We start from the raw sequence: 24,895 nt of genomic DNA on the forward strand, positions 1-24,895 counted from the left end.
ATTACGTGGTGGAGGAGGAGAGACGTTCCCCTATTACGTGGTGGAGGAGAGACGTTCCCCTATTACGTGATGGAGGGGGACACACATTCCCCTATTACGTGATGGAGGGGGACACACGTTCCCCTATTACGTGATGGAGGGGGACACACGTTCCCCTATTACGTGATGGAGGAGGAGACACGTTCCCCTATTACGTGATGGAGGAGAGACGTTCCCCTATTACGTGATGGAGGACACACCTTCCCCTATTACGTGATGGAGGAGGACACACGTTCCCCTATTACGTGGTGGAGGAGGACACACGTTCCCCTATTACGTGGTGGAGGAGGAGAGACGTTCCCCTATTACGTGGTGGAGGAGGAGAGACGTTCCCCTATTACGTGATGGAGGAGGAGACACGTTCCCCTATTACGTGGTGGAGGGGGACACACGTTCCCCTATTACGTGGTGGAGGGGGACACACGTTCCCCTATTACGTGGTGGAGGAGGAGAGACGTTCCCCTATTACGTGATGGAGGAGGAGACACGTTCCCCTATTACGTGATGGAGGAGGAGACACGTTCCCCTATTACGTGGTGGAGGAGGAGAGACGTTCCCCTATTACGTGATGGAGGAGGAGACACGTTCCCCTATTACGTGGTGGAGGAGAGACGTTCCCCTATTACGTGATGGAGGAGGAGACACGTTCCCCTATTACGTGATGGAGGAGGAGACACGTTCCCCTATTACGTGGTGGAGGAGGAGACACGTCCCCCTATTACGTGGTGGAGGAGGAGACACGTCCCCCTATTACGTGGTGGAGGAGGAGACACGTTCCCCTATTATGTGGTGGAGGAGGAGACACGTCCCCCTATTACGTGGTGGAGGAGGAGACACGTTCCCCTGTTACGTGATGGAGGACACACATTCCCCTGTTACGTGATGGAGGAGAGACGTTCCCCTATTACGTGGTGGAGGAGGAGACACGTTCCCCTATTACGTGGTGGAGGAGGACACACGTTCCCCTATTACGTGGTGGAGGAGGAGACACGTTCCCCTATTACGTGATGGAGGACACACATTCCCCTATTACGTGATGGAGGAGACACGTCCCCCTATTACGTGATGGAGGAGAGACGTTCCCCTATTACGTGATGGAGGACACACATTCCCCTGTTACGTGATGGAGGAGACACGTCCCCCTATTACGTGATGGAGGACACACATTCCCCTGTTACGTGATGGAGGAGAGACGTTCCCCTATTACGTGATGGAGGAGAGACGTTCCCCTATTACGTGATGGAGGACACACATTCCCCTGTTACGTGATGGAGGAGACACGTCCCCCTATTACGTGATGGAGGAGAGACGTTCCCCTATTACGTGATGGAGGACACACATTCCCCTGTTACGTGATGGAGGAGACACGTCCCCCTATTACGTGATGGAGGAGAGACGTTCCCCTATTACGTGATGGAGGACACACATTCCCCTGTTACGTGATGGAGGAGACACGTCCCCCTATTACGTGATGGAGGACACACATTCCCCTGTTACGTGATGGAGGAGACACGTCCCCCTATTACGTGATGGAGGACACACATTCCCCTATTACGTGATGGAGGACACACATTCCCCTGTTACGTGATGGAGGAGACACGTCCCCCTATTACGTGATGGAGGACACACATTCCCCTGTTACGTGATGGAGGAGACACGTCCCCCTATTACGTGATGGAGGACACACATTCCCCTGTTACGTGATGGAGGAGACACGTCCCCCTATTACGTGATGGAGGACACACATTCCCCTGTTACGTGATGGAGGAGACACGTCCCCCTATTACGTGATGGAGGACACACATTCCCCTATTACGTTATGGAGGACACACATTCCCCTGTTACGTGATGGAGGAGACACGTCCCCCTATTACGTGATGGAGGACACACATTCCCCTGTTACGTGATGGAGGAGACACGTCCCCCTATTACGTGATGGAGGACACACATTCCCCTGTTACGTGATGGAGGAGACACGTCCCCCTATTACGTGATGGAGGACACACATTCCCCTGTTACGTGATGGAGGAGACACGTCCCCCTATTACGTGATGGAGGACACACATTCCCCTGTTACGTGATGGAGGAGACACGTCCCCCTATTACGTGATGGAGGACACACATTCCCCTGTTACGTGATGGAGGAGACACGTCCCCCTATTACGTGATGGAGGACACACATTCCCCTGTTACGTGATGGAGGAGACACGTCCCCCTATTACGTGATGGAGGACACACATTCCCCTGTTACGTGATGGAGGAGACACGTCCCCCTATTACGTGATGGAGGACACACATTCCCCTGTTACGTGATGGAGGAGACACGTCCCCCTATTACGTGATGGAGGACACACATTCCCCTGTTACGTGATGGAGGAGACACGTCCCCCTATTACGTGATGGAGGACACACATTCCCCTATTACGTGATGGAGGACACACATTCCCCTGTTACGTGATGGAGGAGACACGTCCCCCTATTACGTGATGGAGGACACGCATTCCCCTGTTACGTGATGGAGGAGACACGTCCCCCTATTACGTGATGGAGGACACACATTCCCCTGTTACGTGATGGAGGAGACACGTCCCCCTATTACGTGATGGAGGACACACATTCCCCTGTTACGTGATGGAGGAGACACGTCCCCCTATTACGTGATGGAGGACACACATTCCCCTGTTACGTGATGGAGGAGACACGTCCCCCTATTACGTGATGGAGGACACACATTCCCCTGTTACGTGATGGAGGAGACACGTCCCCCTATTACGTGATGGAGGACACACATTCCCCTGTTACGTGATGGAGGAGACACGTCCCCCTATTACGTGATGGAGGACACACATTCCCCTGTTACGTGATGGAGGAGACACGTCCCCCTATTACGTGATGGAGGACACACATTCCCCTGTTACGTGATGGAGGAGACACGTCCCCCTATTACGTGATGGAGGACACACATTCCCCTGTTACGTGATGGAGGAGACACGTCCCCCTATTACGTGATGGAGGACACACATTCCCCTGTTACGTGATGGAGGAGACACGTCCCCCTATTACGTGATGGAGGACACACATTCCCCTGTTACGTGATGGAGGAGACACGTCCCCCTATTACGTGATGGAGGACACACATTCCCCTGTTACGTGATGGAGGAGACACGTCCCCCTATTACGTGATGGAGGACACACATTCCCCTGTTACGTGATGGAGGAGACACGTCCCCCTATTACGTGATGGAGGACACACATTCCCCTGTTACGTGATGGAGGAGACACGTCCCCCTATTACGTGATGGAGGACACACATTCCCCTGTTACGTGATGGAGGAGACACGTCCCCCTATTACGTGATGGAGGACACACATTCCCCTGTTACGTGATGGAGGAGACACGTCCCCCTATTACGTGATGGAGGACACACATTCCCCTGTTACGTGATGGAGGAGACACGTCCCCCTATTACGTGGTGGAGGAGACACATTCCCCTGTTACGTGATGGAGGAGACACGTCCCCCTATTACGTGATGGAGGAGACACGTCCCCCTATTACGTGGTGGAGGAGACACATTCCCCTGTTACGTGATGGAGGAGACACGTCCCCCTATTACGTGGTGGAGGAGACACATTCCCCTGTTACGTGATGGAGGAGACACGTCCCCCTATTACGTGATGGAGGAGACACGTCCCCCTATTACGTGGTGGAGGAGACACATTCCCCTATTACGTGATGGAGTAAGAAACAGAAAGGGGTGCTACTTTACCGCAGGTGTGCAGGGGACAGCAGTGGTCTGGAGGGGACACGGGGACAGCAGACATCCCCAAGGGACATGACAACTCAGCACACCGGTACGGCTCACACACTGCACACACACACAGGAATCAGAGACACTGTGAGTGTGTGTGTCGGTGTGACGGTGTGTGTGTGTGTGTGTGTGTGTGTGTGTGTGTGTGTGTGTGTGTGTGTGTGTGTGTGTGTGTGTGTGTGTGTGTGTGTGTGTGTGTGTGTGTGTGTGTGTGTGTGTGTGCGCGTGTTGTACTCACCACAGTGGTAGACAGGACAGCAGAGGTCTGTACTGTTGGCATCCACCGTCAACACCTCTCCATCCTGGCAGTTTGGAACCACCTCCAAACATGAACCACACACTGGAGAGAGGAGACACATCAACACACTGGAGAGAGGAGACACATCAACACACTGGAGAGAGGAGACACATCAACACACTGGAGAGAGGAGACACATCAACACACTGGAGAGAGGAGACACATCAACACACTGGAGACAGGAGACACATCAACACACTGGAGAGAGGAGACACATCAACACACTGGAGACACATCAACACACTGGAGACACATCAACACACTGGAGACACATCAACACACTGGAGACAGGAGACACATCAACACACTGGAGACAGGAGACACAACAACACACTGGAGAAAGGAGACACATCAACACACTGGAGAAAGGAGACACATCAAGACACTGGAGAAAGGAGACACATCAAGACACTGGAGAAAGGAGACACATCAACACACTGGAGAAAGGAGACAACACACTGGAGACAGGAGACACATCAACACACTGGAGAAAGGAGACAACACACTGGAGACAGGAGACACATCAACACACTGGAGAGAGGAGACACATCAACACACTGGAGAAATGGGACGCATCAACACACTGGAGAGAGGAGACACATCAACACACTGGAGAGAGGAGACACATCAACACACTGGAGAAAGGAGACACATCAACACACTGGAGACAGGAGACACATCAACACACTGGAGAAATGGGACGCATCAACACACTGGAGAGAGGAGACACATCAACACACTGGAGAAAGGAGACACATCAACACACTGGAGAGAGGAGACACATCAACACACTGGAGACAGGAGACACATCAACACACTGGAGACAGGAGACACATCAACACACTGGAGAAAGGACACATCAACACACTGGAGACAGGAGACACATCAACACACTGGAGAAAAGACACATCAACACACTGGAGAAAGGAGACACATCGACACACTGGAGAAAGGAGACGCATCGACACACTGGAGAGAGGAGACACATCGACACACTGGAGACAGGAGACACATCAACACACTGGAGAAAGGAGACTTATCAACACACTGGAGAGAGGAGACACATCAACACACTGGAGAGAGGAGACACATCAACACACTGGAGAGAGGAGACACATCAACACACTGGAGACACATCAACACACTGGAGACACATCAACACACTGGAGACACATCAACACACTGGAGACACATCAACACACTGGAGACAGGAGACACATCAACACACTGGAGACACATCAACACACTGGAGACACATCAACACACTGGAGACACATCAACACACTGGAGACACATCAACACACTGGAGACACATCAACACACTGGAGACAGGAGACACAACAACACACTGGAGAAAGGAGACACATCAACACACTGGAGAAAGGAGACATCAAGACACTGGAGAAAGGAGACACATCAACACACTGGAGAAAGGAGACATCAACACACTGGAGAGAGGAGACACATCAACACACTGGAGAGAGGAGACACATCAACACACTGGAGAAAGGAGACAGACACATCAACACACTGGAGACAGGAGACACATCAACACACTGGAGAGAGGAGACACATCAACACACTGGAGAGAGGAGACGCATCGACACACTGGAGAAAGGAGACAGACACATCAACACACTGGAGACAGGAGACACATCAACACACTGGAGAGAGGAGACACATCAACACACTGGAGAAAGGAGACACATCAACACACTGGAGAGAGGAGACACATCAACACACTGGAGACAGGAGACACATCAACACACTGGAGAGAGGAGACACATCAACACACTGGAGAAAGGAGACACATCAACACACTGGAGACAGGAGACACATCAACACACTGGAGAGAGGAGACACATCAACACACTGGAGAAATGGGACGCATCAACACACTGGAGAGAGGAGACACATCAACACACTGGAGACAGGAGACACATCAACACACTGGAGAGAGGAGACACATCAACACACTGGAGAAATGAGACACCACAGTTTGACAGAAAAACACAATGTTAACAATGTGTATAATGGCATGACTAAGAACAATATTATGGTTATGTTGTGGGATGGTGCAGGTCTGTTATTAAAAAAAAAAATTATACATATATATACATATATATATATTTTTTTTTAAATGTAACCTTTATTTAACTAGGCAAATTAGTTAAGAAAAAAATTCTTATTTACAATGGCGGCCTACGCCGGCCAAACCCTATGGGACTCCCAATCACGGCCGGTTGTGATACAGCCTGGATTCAAACCAGGGTGTCTGTAGTAACGCCTCAAGCACTGAGATGCAGTGCCTTAGACCGCTGCGCCACTCGGGAGCCCATGGTTGTGGTTATGTTGTGGGATGGTGCAGGTTTGTCATGGCTGCGTTGTGGTTGCATTGTGGTCAGGTTGTGGTCATGGTCGTGGTTGTGGTTGCGTTGTGGTCATGGTTGTGGTTGCGTTGTGGTCATGGTTGTGGTTGCGTTGTGGTCAGGTTGTGGTCATGGTTGTGGTTGTGGTCATGGTTGTGGTTGTGGTCATGGTTGCGTTGTGGTCATGGTTGTGGTTGCGTTGTGGTCATGTGTGGTCATGGTTGTGGTTGCGGTCATGGTTGTGGTCATGGTTGTGGTCATGGTTGTGGTCATGGTTGTGGTCATGGTTGTGGTCATGGTTGTGGTCATGGTTGCGTTGTAGTTATGTTGTGGTCGTGGTTGCGGTGTGGTTGCGTTGTGGTTATATTGTGGTCATGGTTGTGGTTGACTCACTACAGATGTGTGCCAGGCAGCAGCTGCCATCAGCCCTGGTGGCGATGCGGGTCTGGTCCTCTCTACAGGCTGGGATGTCTGACTCACAGCGCTCTGGGTCACACTCTGTACACAACACACACACACACACACAGAAATACACACACAACACATATTTTAAACATATGTATCTCAATGGCCTGGTATCATCATATAGCCTGGTATCATCATATAGCCTGGTATCATCATATAGCCTGGTATCATCATATAGCCTGGTATCCTCATATAGCCTGGTATCCTCATATAGCCTGGTATCATCATATAGCCTGGTATCATCATATAGCCTGGTATCATCATATAGCCTGGTATCATCATATAGCCTGGTATCCTCATATAGCCTGGTATCCTCATATAGCCTGGTATCATCATATAGCCTGGTATCATCATATAGCCTGGTATCATCATATAGCCTGGTATCATCATATAGCCTGGTATCATCATATAGCCTGGTATCATCATATAGCCTGGTATCATCATATAGCCTGGTATCATCATATAGCCTGGTATCCTCATATAGCCTGGTATCATCATATAGCCTGGTATCATCATATAGCCTGGTATCATCATATAGCCTGGTATCATCATATAGCCTGGTATCCTCATATAGCCTGGTATCCTCATATAGCCTGGTATCATCATATAGCCTGGTATCATCATATAGCCTGGTATCATCATATAGCCTGGTATCATCATATAGCCTGGTATCATCATATAGCCTGGTATCATCATATAGCCTGGTATCATCATATAGCCTGGTATCATCATATAGCCTGGTATCATCATATAGCCTGGTATCATCATATAGCCTGGTATCATCATATAGCCTGGTATCATCATATAGCCTGGTATCATCATATAGAATAGTATCATCATATAGCCTGGTATCATCATATAGAATAGTATCATCATATAGCCTGGTATCATCATATAGCCTGGTATCATCATATAGAATAGTATCATCATATAGCCTGGTATCATCATATAGCCTGGTATCATCATATAGCCTGGTATCATCATATAGAATAGTATCATCATATAGCCTGGTATCATCATATAGCCTGGTATCATCATATAGAATAGTATCATCATATAGCCTGGTATCATCATATAGCCTGGTATCATCATATAGAATAGTATCATCATATAGAATAGTATAATCATATAGCCTGGTATCATCATATAGCCTGGTATCATCATATAGCCTGGTATCATCATATAGAATAGTATCCTCATATAGCCTGGTATCATCATATAGAATAGTATCCTCATATAGCCTGGTATCATCATATAGAATACTATCATCATATAGCCTGGTATCATCATATAGAATAGTATCCTCATATAGCCTGGTATCATCATATAGCCTGGTATCATCATATAGTTTAGTATCCTCATATAGCCTGGTTTCATCATATAGTTTAGTATTATCATATGGCCTAGTGGTGGTGATTATACAGAAGAGAGGCCCCCTCACCACAGACGTAGTCTGGACAGCAGGAGTCCTCTCTGAAGTAAGACACCAGCTTCTCTCCATACTGACACTCCGGGGGGAAGATGTCACACAGGGTCTGGTTACAAACTGGATGACAGACAGACAGACAGACGAACACCATCAGATCAATACAAACCAATCACATTACATCATGGCCACCTAAACATCGTTCCTACATTGTTTAAGTGGAACTCAAGTTCCTGTTGGCATTGAGTTGAGCTCTGAACTCTTTACGTTCCTTCACAATTGTTTTCAGGGCCATCAGATTCATTCTTTTTGAGTAGAGGTCAACTTGTTACAAATCAAATCAAAGTTTATTTGTCACGTGCGCCGAATACAACAACAAAAAATAAATAAAGACCTTACAGTGAAATGCTTACTTACTCTAACCAACAGTTCAAAAAAGGTATTAGGTGAACAATAGGTAAGTAAATAAATAAAACAGTAAAAAGACAGTGAAAAATAACAGTAGCGAGGCTACATACAGGCACCGGTTAGTCGGGCTGATTGAGGTAGTATGTACATGTAGATATGGTTAAAGTGACTATGCATATATGATGAACAGAAAGTAGCAGTAGCGTAAAAGAGGGGTTGGGGCGTGGCGGAACACAATGCAGATAGCCCGATTAGCCAATGTCGGGGGGCACCGGTTGGTCGGGCCAATCGAGGTAGTATGTACATGAATGTATAGAAAGTGACTATGCATGTATGATAAACAGAGAGTAGCAGCAGCGTAAAGGAGGGGTTGGGGGGGGGGGGGCACAGAATGCAAATAGTCCGGGTAACCATTTGATTACCTGTTCAGAAATCTTATGGCTTGGGGGTAAAAACTGTTGGGAAGACTTTTTGTCCTAGACCGCTTGTACCGCTTGTCATGCAAGTAGTAGAGACAACAGTCTATGACTGGGGTGGCTGGGGTCTTTGACAATTTTTAGGGCCTTCCTCTGACACCGCCTGGTGTAGAGGTCCTGGATGGCAGGCAGCTTAGCCCCAGTGATGTACTGGGCAATACGCACTACCCTCTGTAGTGCCTTGCGGTCGGAGGCCGAGCAATTTCCGAACCAGGCAGTGATGCAACCAGTCAGGATGCTCTCGATGTTGCAGCTGTAGAACCTTTTGGGGATCTCAGGACCATTGCCAAATGTTTTTAGTTTCCTGACGGGGAATAGGCTTTGTCGTGCCCTCTTCACCACTGTCTTGGTGTGTTTGGACCATTCTAGTTTGTTGGTGATGTGGACACCAAGGAACTTGAAGCTTTCAACCTGCTCCACTACAGCCCCGTCAATGAGAATGGGGGCGTGCTCGGTCCTCTTTTCCTGTAGTCCACAATCATCTCCTTTGTCTTGATCACCTTGAGGGAGACGTTGTTGTCCTGGCACCACCCGGCCTCCTCTCTGACCTCCTCCCTGTAGGCTGTCTCATCATTGTCAGTGATCAGGCCTACCACTGCTGTGTCATCCGCAAACTTCATGATGGTGTTGGAGTCGTGCCTGGCCATGCAGTCGTGGGTGAACAGGGAGTACAGGAAGGGACTGAGCACGCACCCCTGGGGGGCTCCAGTGTTGAGGATCAGCGGGGCAGATGTGCTGCTACCTACCCTCACCGCTATTCCAGTCTGTGCTAGCAAAACAGTCCTGTAGTTTAGCATCTGCTTCATCTGACCTATTTTTTTACTATTAAGGTATCTTTACTTTTACTCAAGTAGTATTTTACTGGGTGACTTTTCTTCTTATTTTTTTACTATTAAGGTATCTTTACTTTTACTCAATTATTTAAATCGAGTACTTTTCCACCACTGTTTTAAGTTATTTGGTTTAATAAAAATATGTTTTAGGTATATCATATTCAACCTAACTTGAATTGTACAGTGTACTATAGCAATGTGCCAGTTTCTTACCGCAGGCTTTCTGTGGGCAGCAGGAGGTGTCGTCTGCCAGACTGATGACCACTTCCCCGGCCCTGCGGCAGAGCGGCTGAGGCACGGCGGAGCAGTTATACTCCACGGGAACGATATTGTCGTTGTCACAGCGATACATACAGCAGCCATCTTTAGACGCCTTCCACACCTCGCCAGGAGCACGGGGTACACCCGAACTGTCCGTACAGGCTGCGAGACACACACATAACAATGTATTGAAGTGTAACATGCACTACTCAGATGTTATTAGTCAGTGTGACTTACAATAAGTCTATTCCACTAAAGACCAGACCAGACCGGGTGTTTTGTATCATACGAATGTTGACCAGTGTTCATTTGATTGTCTGTGTGATGGCGGAGGTTGATCAGTGAAGGCTTACCACACTTCTCAGGGGGGATGCAGAGGGCAGAGTAGGGTCGATGGAGCAGAGTGCCCTCAGGACAGACACATCCCTCTGTCAGGCCTGTACACTGCTCAGGGTCGTGGTCAAAGTCATGGTTGGAGCAGGACTGGGCTGTACAGGTCGGCAGACAGGCCTGGTAACGCAGCTGGTCTGGACACATGAAGGCTGGGAGAGGAGAGAGGTGAGACAACACTGTTTTAAACTGTTCATAAACGTGATCAGAACCCCGACAGGTGGCAGAGGTTGATTCAATATATTATGTCCATAATGCAGAACCTTGTCTTTTGCTTTAATGCAAAAGACAATAATGACAATGTCATTATACTGTGAGTGGGGCGGCAGGTAGCCTAGTGGTTAGAGCATTGGGCCAGTAACCGAAAGGTTGCTGGGTCGAATCCCCGAGCTGACAAGGTAAAAATCTGTCGTTCCGCCCGTGAACAAGGCAGTTTAACCGACTGTTAACCCACTGTAGGCTGTCATTATAAATAGGAATTTGTTCTTAACTGACTTGCCTAGTTAAATTAAAAATGTAAAAGTGTATTGACTGACAGGAAAACATTATAGTGTAAGTGTTTTGACTGACAGGAAAACATTATAGTGTTTTGACTGACAGGAAAACATTATAGTGTATTGACTGACAGGAAAACATTATAGTGTATTGACTGACAGGAAAACATTATAGTGTATTGACTGACAGGAAAACATTATAGTGTATTGACTGACAGGAAAACATTATAGTGTATTGACTGACAGGAAAACATTATAATGTTTTGACTGACAGGAAAACATTATAGTGTTTTGACTGACAGGAAAACATTATAGTGTTTTGACTGACAGGAAAACATTATAGTGTTTTGACTGACAGGAAAACATTATAGTGTTTTGACTGACAGGAAAACATTATAGTGTATTGACTGACAGGAAAACATTATAGTGTATTGACTGACAGGAAAACATTATAGTGTTTTGACTGACAGGAAAACATTATAGTGTTTTGACTGACAGGAAAACATTATAGTGTATTGACTGACAGGAAAACATTATAGTGTATTGACTGACAGGAAAACATTATAGTGTTTTGACTGACAGGAAAACATTATAGTGTTTTGACTGACAGGAAAACATTATAGTGTTTTGACTGACAGGAAAACATTATAGTGTTTTGACTGACAGGAAAACATTATAGTGTTTTGACTGACAGGAAAACATTATAGTGTTTTGACTGACAGGAAAACATTATAGTGTTTTGACTGACAGGAAAACATTAGTGTTTTGACTGACAGGAAAACATTATAGTGTAAGTGTATTGACTGACAGGAAAACATTATAGTGTTTTGACTGACAGGAAAACATTATAGTGTTTTGACTGACAGGAAAACATTATAGTGTTTTGACTGACAGGAAAACATTATAGTGTTTTGACTGACAGGAAAACATTATAGTGTTTTGACTGACAGGAAAACATTATAGTGTTTTGACTGACAGGAAAACGTTATAGTGTAAGTGTTTTGACTGACAGGAAAACATTATAGTGTAAGTGTTTTGACTGACAGGAAAACATTATAGTGTAAGTGTATGGCTTCATGTGTCTGTGCTTTGGAAGCCATGTTGACCGTTAGTACAGTAGAAAACAGCCGGTCCTTACGACAGTAGTCTGGGCTCCTCCACTCCATGCAGACGTTGAACTTGTGACAAGATGCCACGTAGGCAGCCAGCGCTACACACGGGTTGTTGAAGTACTCCGCGTCACGTACCCACACCTCACAGAACGTACTGGGAGGAACCTGCGGTACATTACAACAAATACAACATCACCTTTTTTGTTTTATGTTTAAACACATCTACAGTGCTGTATTGGGATGGGAGGGTACTGTATTGGGATGGGAGGGTACTGTATTGGGATGGGAGGGTACTGTATTGGGATGGGAGGGTACTGTATTGGGATGGGAGGGTACTGTATTGGGATGGGAGGGTACTGTATTGGGATGGGAGGGTACTGTATTGGGATGGGAGGGTACTGTATTGGGATGGGAGGGTACTGTATTGGGATGGGAGGGTACTGTATTGGCATGGGAGGGTACTGTATTGGGATGGGAGGGTACTGTATTGGGATGGGAGGGTACTGTATTGGGATGGGAGGGTACTGTATTGGGATGGGAGGGTACTGTATTGGGATGGGAGGGTACTGTATTGGGATGGGAGGGTACTGTATTGGCATGGGAGGGTACTGTATTGGGATGGGAGGGTACTGTATTGGGATGGGAGGGTACTGTATTGGGATGGGAGGGTACTGTATTGGGATGGGAGGGTACTGTATTGGGATGGGAGGGTACTGTATTGGGATGGGAGGGTACTGTATTGGGATGGGAGGGTACTGTATTGGGATGGGAGGGTACTGTATTGGGATGGGAGGGTACTGTATTGGGATGGGAGGGTACTGTATTGGGATGGGAGGGTACTGTATTGGGATGGGAGGGTACTGTATTGGGATGGGAGGGTACTGTATTGGGATGGGAGGGTACTGTATTGGGATGGGAGGGTACTGTATTGGGATGGGAGGGTACTGTATTGGGATGGGAGGGTACTGTATTGGGATGGGAGGGTACTGTATTGGGATGGGAGGGTACTGTATTGGGATGGGAGGGTACTGTATTGGGATGGGAGGGTACTGTATTGGCATGGGAGGGTACTGTATTGGGATGGGAGGGTACTGTATTGGGATGGGAGGGTACTGTATTGGGATGGGAGGGTACTGTATTGGGATGGGAGGGTACTGTATTGGGATGGGAGGGTACTGTATTGGCATGGGAGGGTACTGTATTGGCATGGGAGGGTACTGTATTGGGATGGGAGGGTACTGTATTGGGATGGGAGGGTACTGTATTGGCATGGGAGGGTACTGTATTGGCATGGGAGGGTACTGTATTGGGATGGGAGGGTACTGTATTGGGATGGGAGGGTACTGTATTGGGATGGGAGGGTACTGTATTGGGATGGGAGGGTACTGTATTGGGATGGGAGGGTACTGTATTGGGATGGGAGGGTACTGTATTGGGATGGGAGGGTACTGTATTGGGATGGGAGGGTACTGTATTGGCATGGGAGGGTACTGTATTGGGATGGGAGGGTACTGTATTGGGATGGGAGGGTACTGTATTGGGATGGGAGGGTACTGTATTGGGATGGGAGGGTACTGTATTGGGATGGGAGGGTACTGTATTGGCATGGGAGGGTACTGTATTGGCATGGGAGGGTACTGTATTGGGATGGGAGGGTACTGTATTGGGATGGGAGGGTACTGTATTGGCATGGGAGGGTACTGTATTGGCATGGGAGGGTACTGTATTGGGATGGGAGGGTACTGTATTGGCATGGGAGGGTACTGTATTGGCATGGGAGGGTACTGTATTGGGATGGGAGGGTACTGTATTGGCATGGGAGGGTACTGTATTGGGATGGGAGGGTACTGTATTGGGATGGGAGGGTACTGTATTGGGATGGGAGGGTACTGTATTGGGATGGGAGGGTACTGTATTGGCATGGGAGGGTACTGTATTGGCATGGGAGGGTACTGTATTGGGATGGGAGGGTACTGTATTGGGATGGGAGGGTACTGTATTGGCATGGGAGGGTACTGTATTGGGATGGGAGGGTACTGTATTGGCATGGGAGGGTACTGTATTGGGATGGGAGGGTACTGTATTGGCATGGGAGGGTACTGTATTGGGATGGGAGGGTACTGTATTGGGATGGGAGGGTACTGTATTGGGATGGGAGGGTACTGTATTGGGATGGGAGGGTACTGTATGACGAGGGAGAGAGAGAGAAGCAGTGAACCTACAAAAGCATGGCAGGGGCTGAAGGAGGTGTTTCGGAGCATGGTCATACACTGGGAACAGTCGCTGGTGGAACAGTTGACTTCTCTGCGCCGGCTGTGGCTGATGTAACTAGTGGTGTTGGGGACCTGCCAGCTGTCGATGAACACTGCTGGGTCCTCGCTCTCCCCGACTGTCGTCCCATTGGACAGCATCAGGTCGTTGGCCGGGTTACCATCACAGCAGCCTGGGGGGGAAGTAGGGAGGGACACAAGGAGAGCGAGCGAGCGAGAGAGCGAGAGAGAGAGCGAGCGAGAGAGAGAGCGAGAGAGAGAGCGAGCGATGCAGTAAGGGAGGGAGGGAGGGAGGGAGGGGAACAGAGGGGGAGAGGCGAGAGAGAAAGAGTGAGAGCATGCGTCGGGGGCAAGGCCATGGCCAGAATGCCAGAAGGGAGGGATAGTGAGCGGGGAACCAGAAGATGAAACAGCGTTATTATTTCAGGAATGGCACGTTCACCTTGGAAACATCCACAACATCTCAGGGACCCTATTTAATCTATGGCCCCTACTCAATCCATGGCCCCTACTCAATCTATGGCCCCTACTCAATCCATGGCCCCTACTCAATCTATGGCCCCTACTCAATCCATGGCCCCTACTCAATCCATGGCCCCTACTCAATCTATGGCCCCTACTCAATCCATGGCCCCTACTCAATCTATGGCCCCTACTCAATCTATGGCCCCTACTCAATCTATGGCCCCTACTCAACCTATGGCCCCTACTCAATCTATGGCCCCTACTCAATCTATGGCCCCTACTCAATCTATGGCCCCTACTCAATCTATGGCCCCTACTCAACCTGAATGGTTATAGCAGGTGAGGTCCTATGGTACGTCCCATATGGCACCCTATCCCTAGTGCACTACCTTTGACCCCAGGGCCGGGGCAAAAGGAGTGGTATAAATAGGGAATAGTGTTCCACTTGGGAAGCACACTACAACCAGCCTCCTTACCACTCCACTTCAAATGGATACCAGCGTCCTGGCAAACCCCACGCCAGCGTCCTGGCAAACCCCACGCCAGCGTCCTGGCAAACCCCACGCCAGCGTCCTGGCAAACCCCACGCCAGCGTCCTGGCAAACCCCACGCCAGCGTCCTGGCAAACCCCACGCCAGCGTCCTGGCAAACCCCACGCCAGCGTCCTGGCAAACCACACGCCAGCGTCCTGGCAAACCACACGCCAGCGTCCTGGTAAACCACACGCCAGCGCCCTGGTAAACCACACGCCAGTGTCCTGGCAAACCCCATGCCAGTGTCCTGGTAAACCACATAGCATTGTCCTGGTAAACCCCATACCATTGTCCTGGTAAACCCCATACCAACGCCCTCATAAGTTCTAACTACACAACATACCACAGAGGCCCATGGTGGGCAGTTTGCTGTTGTAGCTCTCTGTCTCGATGACCAACATGCCCGTGCTGTGGAACCACTGCAGCTTCAGGCCCGCTGGTGTCCGGATCAGATACATGTTGCCGGTGTCCAGGATCTCAAAGCCAAACTTCTTGAACCTCGGCTTGGCGTACCTCGAGTTCACATACAGCTGACAGACAGAAAAGATATGTCAAAATCCTATATGTTGAGGGGTACTGTATTTCCTAATATAGATAGGCCTACAAATACTACTGTGTGTATGGCAAGTTAATTAACATCTCATCACTTTTTAGGTCTAGGATGAACTCTTTCTACTTTACATTGACTTTGATTCTGTCCGTAGTCAAATTGGTGAATAAAGGGCTAGTTAGACCGAGAGAGATAGGAAGAGATGGATTGATGAAGAAGAGACTAAGGAGAGATGAAGAGATGAAGAAGAGATAAGAAGAGATTAAGAAGAGATAAGAAGAGATGAAGAAGAGATAGGAAGAGATGAAGAATAGATAAGAGATAAGGAGAGATAGGAAGAGATGAAGAAGAGATGAAGAAGAGATGGGAAGAGATGAAGAAGAGATGCAGAAGAGATGGGAAGAGATGAAGAGATGGGAAGAGATGAAGAGATAAGGAGAGATGAAGAAGAGATGAGAAGAGATGAAGAAGAGATGAAGAGATAAGAAGAGATGAAGAAGAGATAAGAAGAGATGAAGAAGAGATAAGAAGAGATAAGAAGAGATGAAGAAGAGATAAGAAGAGATGAAGAAGAGATAAGAAGAGATGAAGAAGAGATAGGAAGAGATGAAGAAGAGATAGGAAGAGATGAAGAAGAGATGAAGAAGAGATGAAGAGATAGGAAGAGATGAAGAAGAGATGAAGAGATAGGAAGAGATGAAGAGATAGGAAGAGATGAAGAAGAGATAGGAAGAGATGAAGAAGAGATGGGAAGAGATGAAGAAGAGATGGGAAGAGATGAAGAAGAGATGGGAAGAGATGAAGAGATGAAGAAGAGATAGGAAGAGATGAAGAAGAGATGAAGAGATGAAGGAACAGACCCTCCTCTGCAGTCTGTTGATGACCAGGTGGTTGGACTTGTGGGTAATGTTCAAAACCACGAGACACAGGTTGGTGAAATTCCACAGCAGCTTTGGATGGAAACAGAAAAACAAATATTCCATATTACTTTTTTATTTTATTTACAAAGGCTAAGAATCTCTAATAAAAGGGATTAAAGTCATATACAACTACTCGACATGTGAATGAATAATGATCATTTCCTGAGAATTTTACATTATATTGGGGTGTAAGACAAGGATGTCCTTTATCACCATATTTATTGATTATCGCCACTAAAATACTTTCTGCAAAGGTACTGTAGCTACAGTATAGGGCCTCACTGTGTCTGAGGCGGCCATTTTGGGGACACCGGCGTTAGTTACCTACTGTAAAGTCTATAGCTTCATGGCCTCACTTTCTCTGAGGTGGCCATTTTGGTGGCACCAGCGTTACAGTTACCTAATGTACCCTCATCCTCACCGTGTCTGAGTCAGCGGGGCATTCCTGGACCACGATGCTGACGGTCTCGCTGGGCAGCTGGGTCACAATGTAGGAGGTAGCCTTGTAGATGGCCACGCTGTTACCATCAAACGTGATCACGTTCAGGTCGGGGAACACTGAGCAGCGACCTGGAGGAGACAGGACAACACCAGCAAGAAACAGGACATTATGACTGAGAAACGCCTGACGGGGAGGCTGTGTGTGTGTGTGTGTGTGTGTGTGTGTGTGTGTGTGTGTGTGTGTGTGTGTGTGTGTGTGTGTGTGTGTGTGTGTGTGTGTGTGTGTGTGTGTGTGTGTGTGTGTGTGTGTGTGTGTGTGTGTGTGTGTCAGTGGAGGCTGGAGCTATAGGAGGATGGGCTCATTTTAATGGTTGGAGTGAAATAAATGGAAAGTTATCAAACACATGATACATGTGTAAACAACAACCTGTGTAAACAACAACATGCGTAAACAACAACATGCGTAAACAACAACATGCGTAAACAACAACATGCGTAAACAACAACATGCGTAAACAACATGTTTGACTCCCTTCCTTTTAATTCCATTCCAGTCATTACAATGAGCCCATCCTCCTACAGCTCCTCCCACCAGCCTCCACTGGAGTGCGTGTCTACTACTGTGAATGTGTGTCGGCTAGCAGTTGTCCTCACATGGGCAGTCCCACTGCGGGCAGCACTTGTCCCCGTTGACCAGGATGGCGAAGCCGAGCAGGCCGCAGTTAGGAGGGGTGGAGTTATACAGACAGTTCTGGGACATGTTGAATCGGACCAGCTGGCCGCTCACACAGAGGAACTTGGTACACTCATCTATGATCTCTGAATAGGGAGGCTGAGACAGGGAAGAACAACAGTTACAACCTGAACAGATTGAACAACGTGTGATATACAGTGTACTGAATGAAAAGAAAGATTAGATGAAGACATTGATGAGAGTTGAAACCATGTACGAACAAGTAGCTAGAAGACTGCAGAGCGTTAGTAAATAAGGTAATAGGCTGAGACAACTGAGAGGCCTGGATTTTTCAGATAGTTACAATTATTATTATATATATATATACAGTATGTATTGATTTAACCTTTATTTAACTATGTCAAGTCAGTTAAGAACAAATTCTTATTTACAATGACTGGCCTACACCCGCCAAACCCTAACCTGGACGACGCTGGGACAATTGTGCACCGCCCTATGGGACTCCCAATCATGGCCGGTTGTGATACAGCTTGGATTCGTAACCATTGAGCCTACATTGAGCCTACATTGAGCCTACATGTAGAAGAGAGGAAAGGAGAGAGGACTTGGTCTACTCACAGTACACATCCTAGTTGAGGACACTGCCATGGATGTAGTAACCTCTGCCGTAGGTCCAACACGTTCTGTCGTGGTATATGGCGATACTACCGATGGTGACGTGGTTGTCTCTGATGTGGTGTACGGCGACACAGGTGATGGTGATGGAGTCTTTGGTGTAGTGGTGTCTACTCCGTCCACCCTCTCTGGCTCTGTAGCGGAGGTTGGGGTGGCCGTGGGGGGCAAGGCGGGGACTGAGAGAGCTGCTGTCACATCTGGTGTGACCTTTGGTGTGACCCCTGGAGTGGCTGCGACCTCTGTAGAGGTCAGCAGGTCAGGTGAAGGAGTCATTCTGGTTGTGCTCTCTGTGAATGCTGGAGTATCCCCTGTCTCTCTAGTGGTGGATGGTACTATTCCTTCTGGTGTAGTAGTGGTGGATGTGGATGGTTCTGCGGTTGCTCCTGTGGGTCCTGTGGGGACGGCGGTAGATTCTGTGACGGTGGTCAGGCTGGGAACAGAAACAGAAGCGGATGTGGTCGTGCCAGTGCCGGTCGGAGCAGCGGAGCTGCTAACGTCTGCTGCATATTCTGTGGTTCTGGTTGTGGTGACTGGTTTGGTCGCGGTACGAGCGGTCGTGGTTGGAACAACCTCCGAGACGGTAGCTGTGCCGAGGCTAGGAGGAGCGACCGTAGGAGGACCAGGTCTGGTCGTCGCTGTCGGAACCCCTGGAACCCCCAGAGTCCTTGTATCTACAGTTGCCCTAACAGTGCTCGGTCTGGCGGTGGACCTCACCGTTGTGGCAGTTCTGGACGTCGTCATGGGAACCTTGCCTGTTGTTGTCCTGCGTGTTGTTGTCATTGGTCTGTGGGTGGTCTTGGAGACCACTTTAGAAGTAGAAACCACTCTGGTAGTGACTCTCTCTGGGTGGCTAGTGGGTCTGGGAACTGACGTGGTGGAGGACGAGGAGCTGGTTGTGGTTACTGGACCAGACCAGGAAGAAGTTGGTTCTTGTGTAGTTGTTGTGGAAGTAGTAGACAATACTTCCACCCTTCCTGTATCGGGAGGAAAGCGAGTGGTCTCTGTTAGCGGTCTGATGGTCACTGGTCTGATGGCAGTGGTCACTGGGACACCAGGTACAGGTGTGATGGTGGTCATATGGACACCAGGTAAAGGTGGGACAGTGGTCACTGGGACACCAGGTACAGGTGTGATGGTGGTCATATGAACACCAGGTAAAGGTGGGACAGTGGTCACTGGGACACCAGGTACAGGTGTGATGGTGGTCATATGGACACCAGGTAAAGGTGGGACAGTGGTCACTGGGACACCAGGTACAGGTGTGATGGTGGTCGTATGGACACCAGGTAAAGGTGGGACAGTGGTCACTGGGACACCAGGTACAGGTGTGATGGTGGTCGTATGGACACCAGGTAAAGGTGGGACAGTTGTCATGGGGACCGTTGTGGTGAGAGATAATGCTGGTTCCCCAGGTACACCAGGCACGGCCGGGGATTCGGGTGTCGCAGGAGGTCTCTCCGTCCTGGAGGTTGACACTGCGCCGGTTGAAGTCTCGGGCGGAGCTGTGGTGGTTTTGGCAGTGGTCGTCATGGTAACTGAGGTTGTGGTGGTGACGCCTGGCGCTGAAGCAACGTGGTGAAGAGCATCAGTGGTGGTAGTGGAGATGACTTGGTGTGGAGAGACCTCTACTTCTGTACTGACCTCAGGGATCACTGGGACCTCAGGTGTGGTCACCCTCTCTGTGCTAGAGATAGGGCTAGAAGGAGAGGAGGAGGTTTCGCTGTGGGGGGGCATCCAAGGCTCCGTGGTCTTCAGTGTGGTGGGGGGCTGGGTCGTTACGGTCCCTACAGCCACTGGTGGACCTGGCACAGTCGTGGTGGTCTCTGTGTGTGACACCGGTGATACAGGCGATGTGGTTGTGGTCATTGCTTCTGTTGTGGTCGAGATGGAAGGAGAGGTGAAGGTGGTCTGGATGGACTCTTTGGTCGTTACCAGAAGGTCTGGAGGTTTGGTGGTCGTACTGGAGATTTCCGTTGGTATGGGTTGAGTTGTTGTGGTCCGTACGGTCGGGGGACCGGTAGTAGTGGTCAGTCTCCAGTCCACAGCTTCGGTCGGGTATGCGGTTGTGGTCGTGTGTTCGGTGGTTCTCTCCGTGGTCGGAACAGCGCCAGACCAGGAGGTCCTTTCAGTGTAGGCCGTAGCTGTTGTTGTCAGGTGAGATGTTGTTGTTACCGTGTCTACGACAATCACAGGTGTGACTACAGCCGTTGTCATGGTTATACGGGTCGTTGCCAAGGGTTCCGTTGTTGCCGTTGAGACCGGTGCTCTCGTTGTTTTCTTGGTTGTCTCCGGCTGTTCTGAGGTAGGACCGGTTGATATTGTTGTTGTCGTTGGCAGCATGGGAACAGCGGTGGGAGTCGGTAGATCAGGAACTGGAGTTGTGGACGTCCTCAGCTCTGTAGGGGAGGCGTGAACGGTCTTCTCTGTGGTTGCCGTGAAAACAAGTGGTGGTGTTGTCTCCGGGCGTGTGGACGGCGTAGTTCTGAGAGTAGTGAAAGGGGTGTCTGGTGAGGTTGATACTGGGCTGTGTTTTGAAGCGGGTTCTGGTGGTGGTGGTGTTACGGTGTGAACGGTGGAGGTCGGTGAGAGAGAGGGTACCGTGGTATCGGCTGTAGTCGATACACCAGGAGGGAGGACTTTGGTTGTTGTTGGCTCTGTTGTCTCCACAGTTACAGGCTTTGTGCTTGTCTCTGTGGGTGCACCAAGGGTGGTTATAGAAGCTGTAGTCATGGCTGTAGTCCTGGTTGTAGTCCTAGTTGTAGTCCTAGTTGTAGTCCAAGCTGTGTCCCTGGGTGTCTCTGATACTGTGGTTGGCCGTGGACTAGAGGTGGTTGAGACTGGAGTCACTGTGTCTCCTGGACGTGTGGTGGCCTTTGTGATCACACCGGTGGGGGTGACTGGTACTGCAGGCAAGGTGCTGGTCTGAGTAGGCCCCACGGTGGAGCTTATCCAGGGGCCCATGGTAGTGGATGGAGGGGGGCTGGTGAATGTGGTGTCTGTAGGCCCTGGGCGTAGAGAGGGCCTGGTGGTGGAGGACGTGAGCCAGAACAGAGCTGTGATAGAGAAGGGGACCTGGCTGGTCCTCTCTGTGCTGGGGCCTAGGGGGCTGGGTGTGGAGCTGGGGGCCCTGGTCGTCCTCTCTGTACTGCCTTCTGTAGAGGAGGGTAAGGATGGAGATGTCTTCACTGTAGATACAACCTCCACCACCTCAGGTGTGACTGTGGTGGCCCAGGATGGAGGTGAGGGTGTTGCTGCTGCACTGGTTCCCTCTGGAGTCGGTACGGCCCAAGAGGTGCTGGGCAGAACCACCTTATCAGTCACTGTGGTCGGTACTTTAGCAGAGGTGGTCAGAGCATCCAAAGCAGAAGTTGAGACAATAGGAATGGTGGTGGTGGCTGCAGTGGTTGGGACTGTGTCTGAAGGGGTGGTGGTGTAGGGAGGCTGGATGGAGGTGGTGGTGAGGGGCCCAGGGGGACCCGGGGTGGAGCGTGCCGTGGAGAGGCCAGGGCTAGCCGGGCTGCTGGTAGTGGTGGTTGTGAGGGGCCCAGGGGGACCCGGGGTGGAGCGTGCCGTGGAGAGGCCAGGGCTAGCCGGCCTGCTGGTAGTGGTGGTGGTGAGGGGCCTAGGGGGACCCGGGGTGGAGCGTGCTGTGGAGAGGCCAGGGCTAGCCGGCCTGCTGGTAGTGGTGGTTGTGGAGGCTGAAGGAGTGACAGCTGCAGGTGTTGACTCAACACTGCTGACAGTAGTAATGGGCTGCACAGCAACTGGTGGCTTAATGCCTGGAGCACAAACAATAAATCAACTGTTAGATAAGCACTGCTGCTGGCCTAGGGGAGAGAGAGAGGGGGAAGAGAGAGAGACAGAGAGAGACAGAGAGAGACAGAGAGAGAGAGAGAAAGATAGACAGAGAGGGGGGGAGAAAGAACAAGAGAGAGTAAAAGAGAGAGAGAGAGAGGGAGAGAGAGAGAGAGAGTAGAAGAAGTAGAGTGATCCATTCCTCCCCTGTGGCCAAACTTCAACCACTCAGCACACAGCACATGGCTCATGTTGATGGTAGATTAGAGTGTTGATCTTGATTAAACAGATGTTAGCTGTGAATATCTCAGCGTCTCAGAAATCTGATACGACACTGTATTTATCTTGTTACTGTGTGTATCCAGAGATCTTGAGGTAAGCCCAATAACACGTGCACGGGGTATGTTTCATGTGACCTTTACATGTATGAGTGGGTTGTTGACTCGTTTTAAAAACAAGGATATCCTCTTAACCTAAGTATATTTGTATCTGTCCCACATCACTGTACAAATCCAACTTATAATAAATAGTCCTCAGTTACTGGAGAGTCCATTTTACTTCTGATAATATAGTCAGTTTGAGTTTCCACTAGTATGAGGAGAGGAAGAGGGAGAGGAGAAGAAGAGGAGAAGGAGAAGAAGAGGAGAAGGAGAAGAGGGGAGGAGAGGAGAAGAAGAGGAGAAGGAGAAGAAGAAGAGGAGAAGAGGAGAAGAAGAAGAGGAGAAGAAGAAGAGGAGAAGAAGAAGAGGAGAAGGAGAAGAGGAGAAGGAGAAGAGGAGAAGAAGAGAAGAAGAAGAGGAGAAGAAGAGAAGAAGAAGAGGAGAAGGAGAAGAGGAGAAGGAGAAGAGGAGAAGAAGAAGAGGAGAAGAAGAAGAGAAGAAGAAGAAGAGAAGAAGAAGAGGAGAAGAAGAAGAGGAGAAGAAGAGAAGAAGGAGGAAGAAGAGGAGAAGAAGGAGGAAGAAGAGGAGAAGAAGGAGGAAGAAGAGGAGAAGAAGAAGAAGAGGAGAAGAAGAAGAAGAAGAGGAGAAGAAGAAGAAGAAGAGGAGAAGAAGAGGAGAAGAAGAGGAGAAGAAGAGGAGAAGAAGAGGAGAAGGAGAAGGAGAAGAGGAGAGAAGAGAAGAGAAGAGGAGAGAAGAGGAGAGAAGAGAAGTGAGGAGAAGAGAGGAGAGAGGAGGAGAGGAGAGGAGATAATGTCCTGATACTCACAGTCTTCAACATGGACACATCTCTGAGTGACCTCATCCAGCACCATGTGACCAGGACACAGAGGCAGACATCCCTCCACTCTACAGAGAAACACACATCTCTGAGTGACCTCATCCAGTACCATGTGACCAGGACACAGAGGCAGACATCCCTCCACTCTACAGAGAAACACACATCTCTGAGTGACCTCATCCAGCACCATGTGACCAGGACACAGAGGCAGACATCCCTCCACTCTACAGAGAAACACACAGCTCTGAGTGACCTCATCCAGCACCATGTGACCAGGACACAGAGGCAGACATCCCTCCACTCTACAGAGAAACACACATCTCTGAGTGACCTCATCCAGCACCATGTGACCAGGACACAGAGGCAGACATCCCTCCACTCTACAGAGAAACACACAGCTCTGAATACTACTGCAGGCTACTCTCTATACAGTAACATCACATTTCATTCACAGTGTATAGAAACAAGGGTTCCAAAAGGGTTCTTTGGCCCCGTAGGAGAACCCCATAGTAGAACCCCATAGGAGAACCCCATAGGAGAACCCCATAGGAGAACCCCATAGGAGAACCCCATAGGAGAACCCCATAGGAGAACCTTATATAGAATAGTATCATCATATAGGAGAACCCCATAGGACGGCACAATAACCCTTTAAGGTTCTAGAACCACCTTTTTTTCTAAGAGTGTAGAAAAACAATTGTGACAGATGGACAGCTGTAGAGTAGTTGTGATAAATATGATATATTTTCATCTTTTAGGTATGTCCTACAATTAAAATGTTACAAAAGAGTAACACTATTCTGAGCCATGTATTAACATCTGTGGGAAATATCAGATCACTGCAAAACATGTAGATCTAATATCTCAGTGTTGTTTGTACTGTATCTGACTGGCTGACTGGCTGATTGACTGACTGGCTGGCTGTCTGACTGACTGGCTGGCTGGTTGTCTGAC

The 24,895-nt window shown here is 49.1% G+C and overlaps 1 protein-coding gene across 1 annotated transcript in view; it reads right to left on the reverse strand.

Annotated features, from left to right (window-relative positions):
• otog (otogelin) overlaps window positions 1–24,895 on the reverse strand; it is a 163,604-nt gene that overhangs the window by 20,345 nt on the left and 118,364 nt on the right. Inside the window, exons 35-48 of the mRNA XM_071400514.1 lie at window positions 23,930–24,009; window positions 18,872–22,707; window positions 18,214–18,391; window positions 17,540–17,688; window positions 17,059–17,148; window positions 15,992–16,178; window positions 14,603–14,823; window positions 12,407–12,545; window positions 10,738–10,926; window positions 10,337–10,546; window positions 8,422–8,526; window positions 6,909–7,013; window positions 4,087–4,188; window positions 3,807–3,905 (exon numbers count right to left, since the gene is read on the reverse strand). Coding sequence (XP_071256615.1) covers window positions 3,807–3,905; window positions 4,087–4,188; window positions 6,909–7,013; window positions 8,422–8,526; window positions 10,337–10,546; window positions 10,738–10,926; window positions 12,407–12,545; window positions 14,603–14,823; window positions 15,992–16,178; window positions 17,059–17,148; window positions 17,540–17,688; window positions 18,214–18,391; window positions 18,872–22,707; window positions 23,930–24,009 — 5,690 coding nt within the window. The remainder of the gene's footprint in view (window positions 1–3,806; window positions 3,906–4,086; window positions 4,189–6,908; window positions 7,014–8,421; window positions 8,527–10,336; window positions 10,547–10,737; window positions 10,927–12,406; window positions 12,546–14,602; window positions 14,824–15,991; window positions 16,179–17,058; window positions 17,149–17,539; window positions 17,689–18,213; window positions 18,392–18,871; window positions 22,708–23,929; window positions 24,010–24,895) is intronic.

Source organism: Salvelinus alpinus, chromosome 5 (assembly GCF_045679555.1).
Source record: "Salvelinus alpinus chromosome 5, SLU_Salpinus.1, whole genome shotgun sequence".
Lineage (NCBI taxonomy): Eukaryota > Metazoa > Chordata > Actinopteri > Salmoniformes > Salmonidae > Salvelinus > Salvelinus alpinus.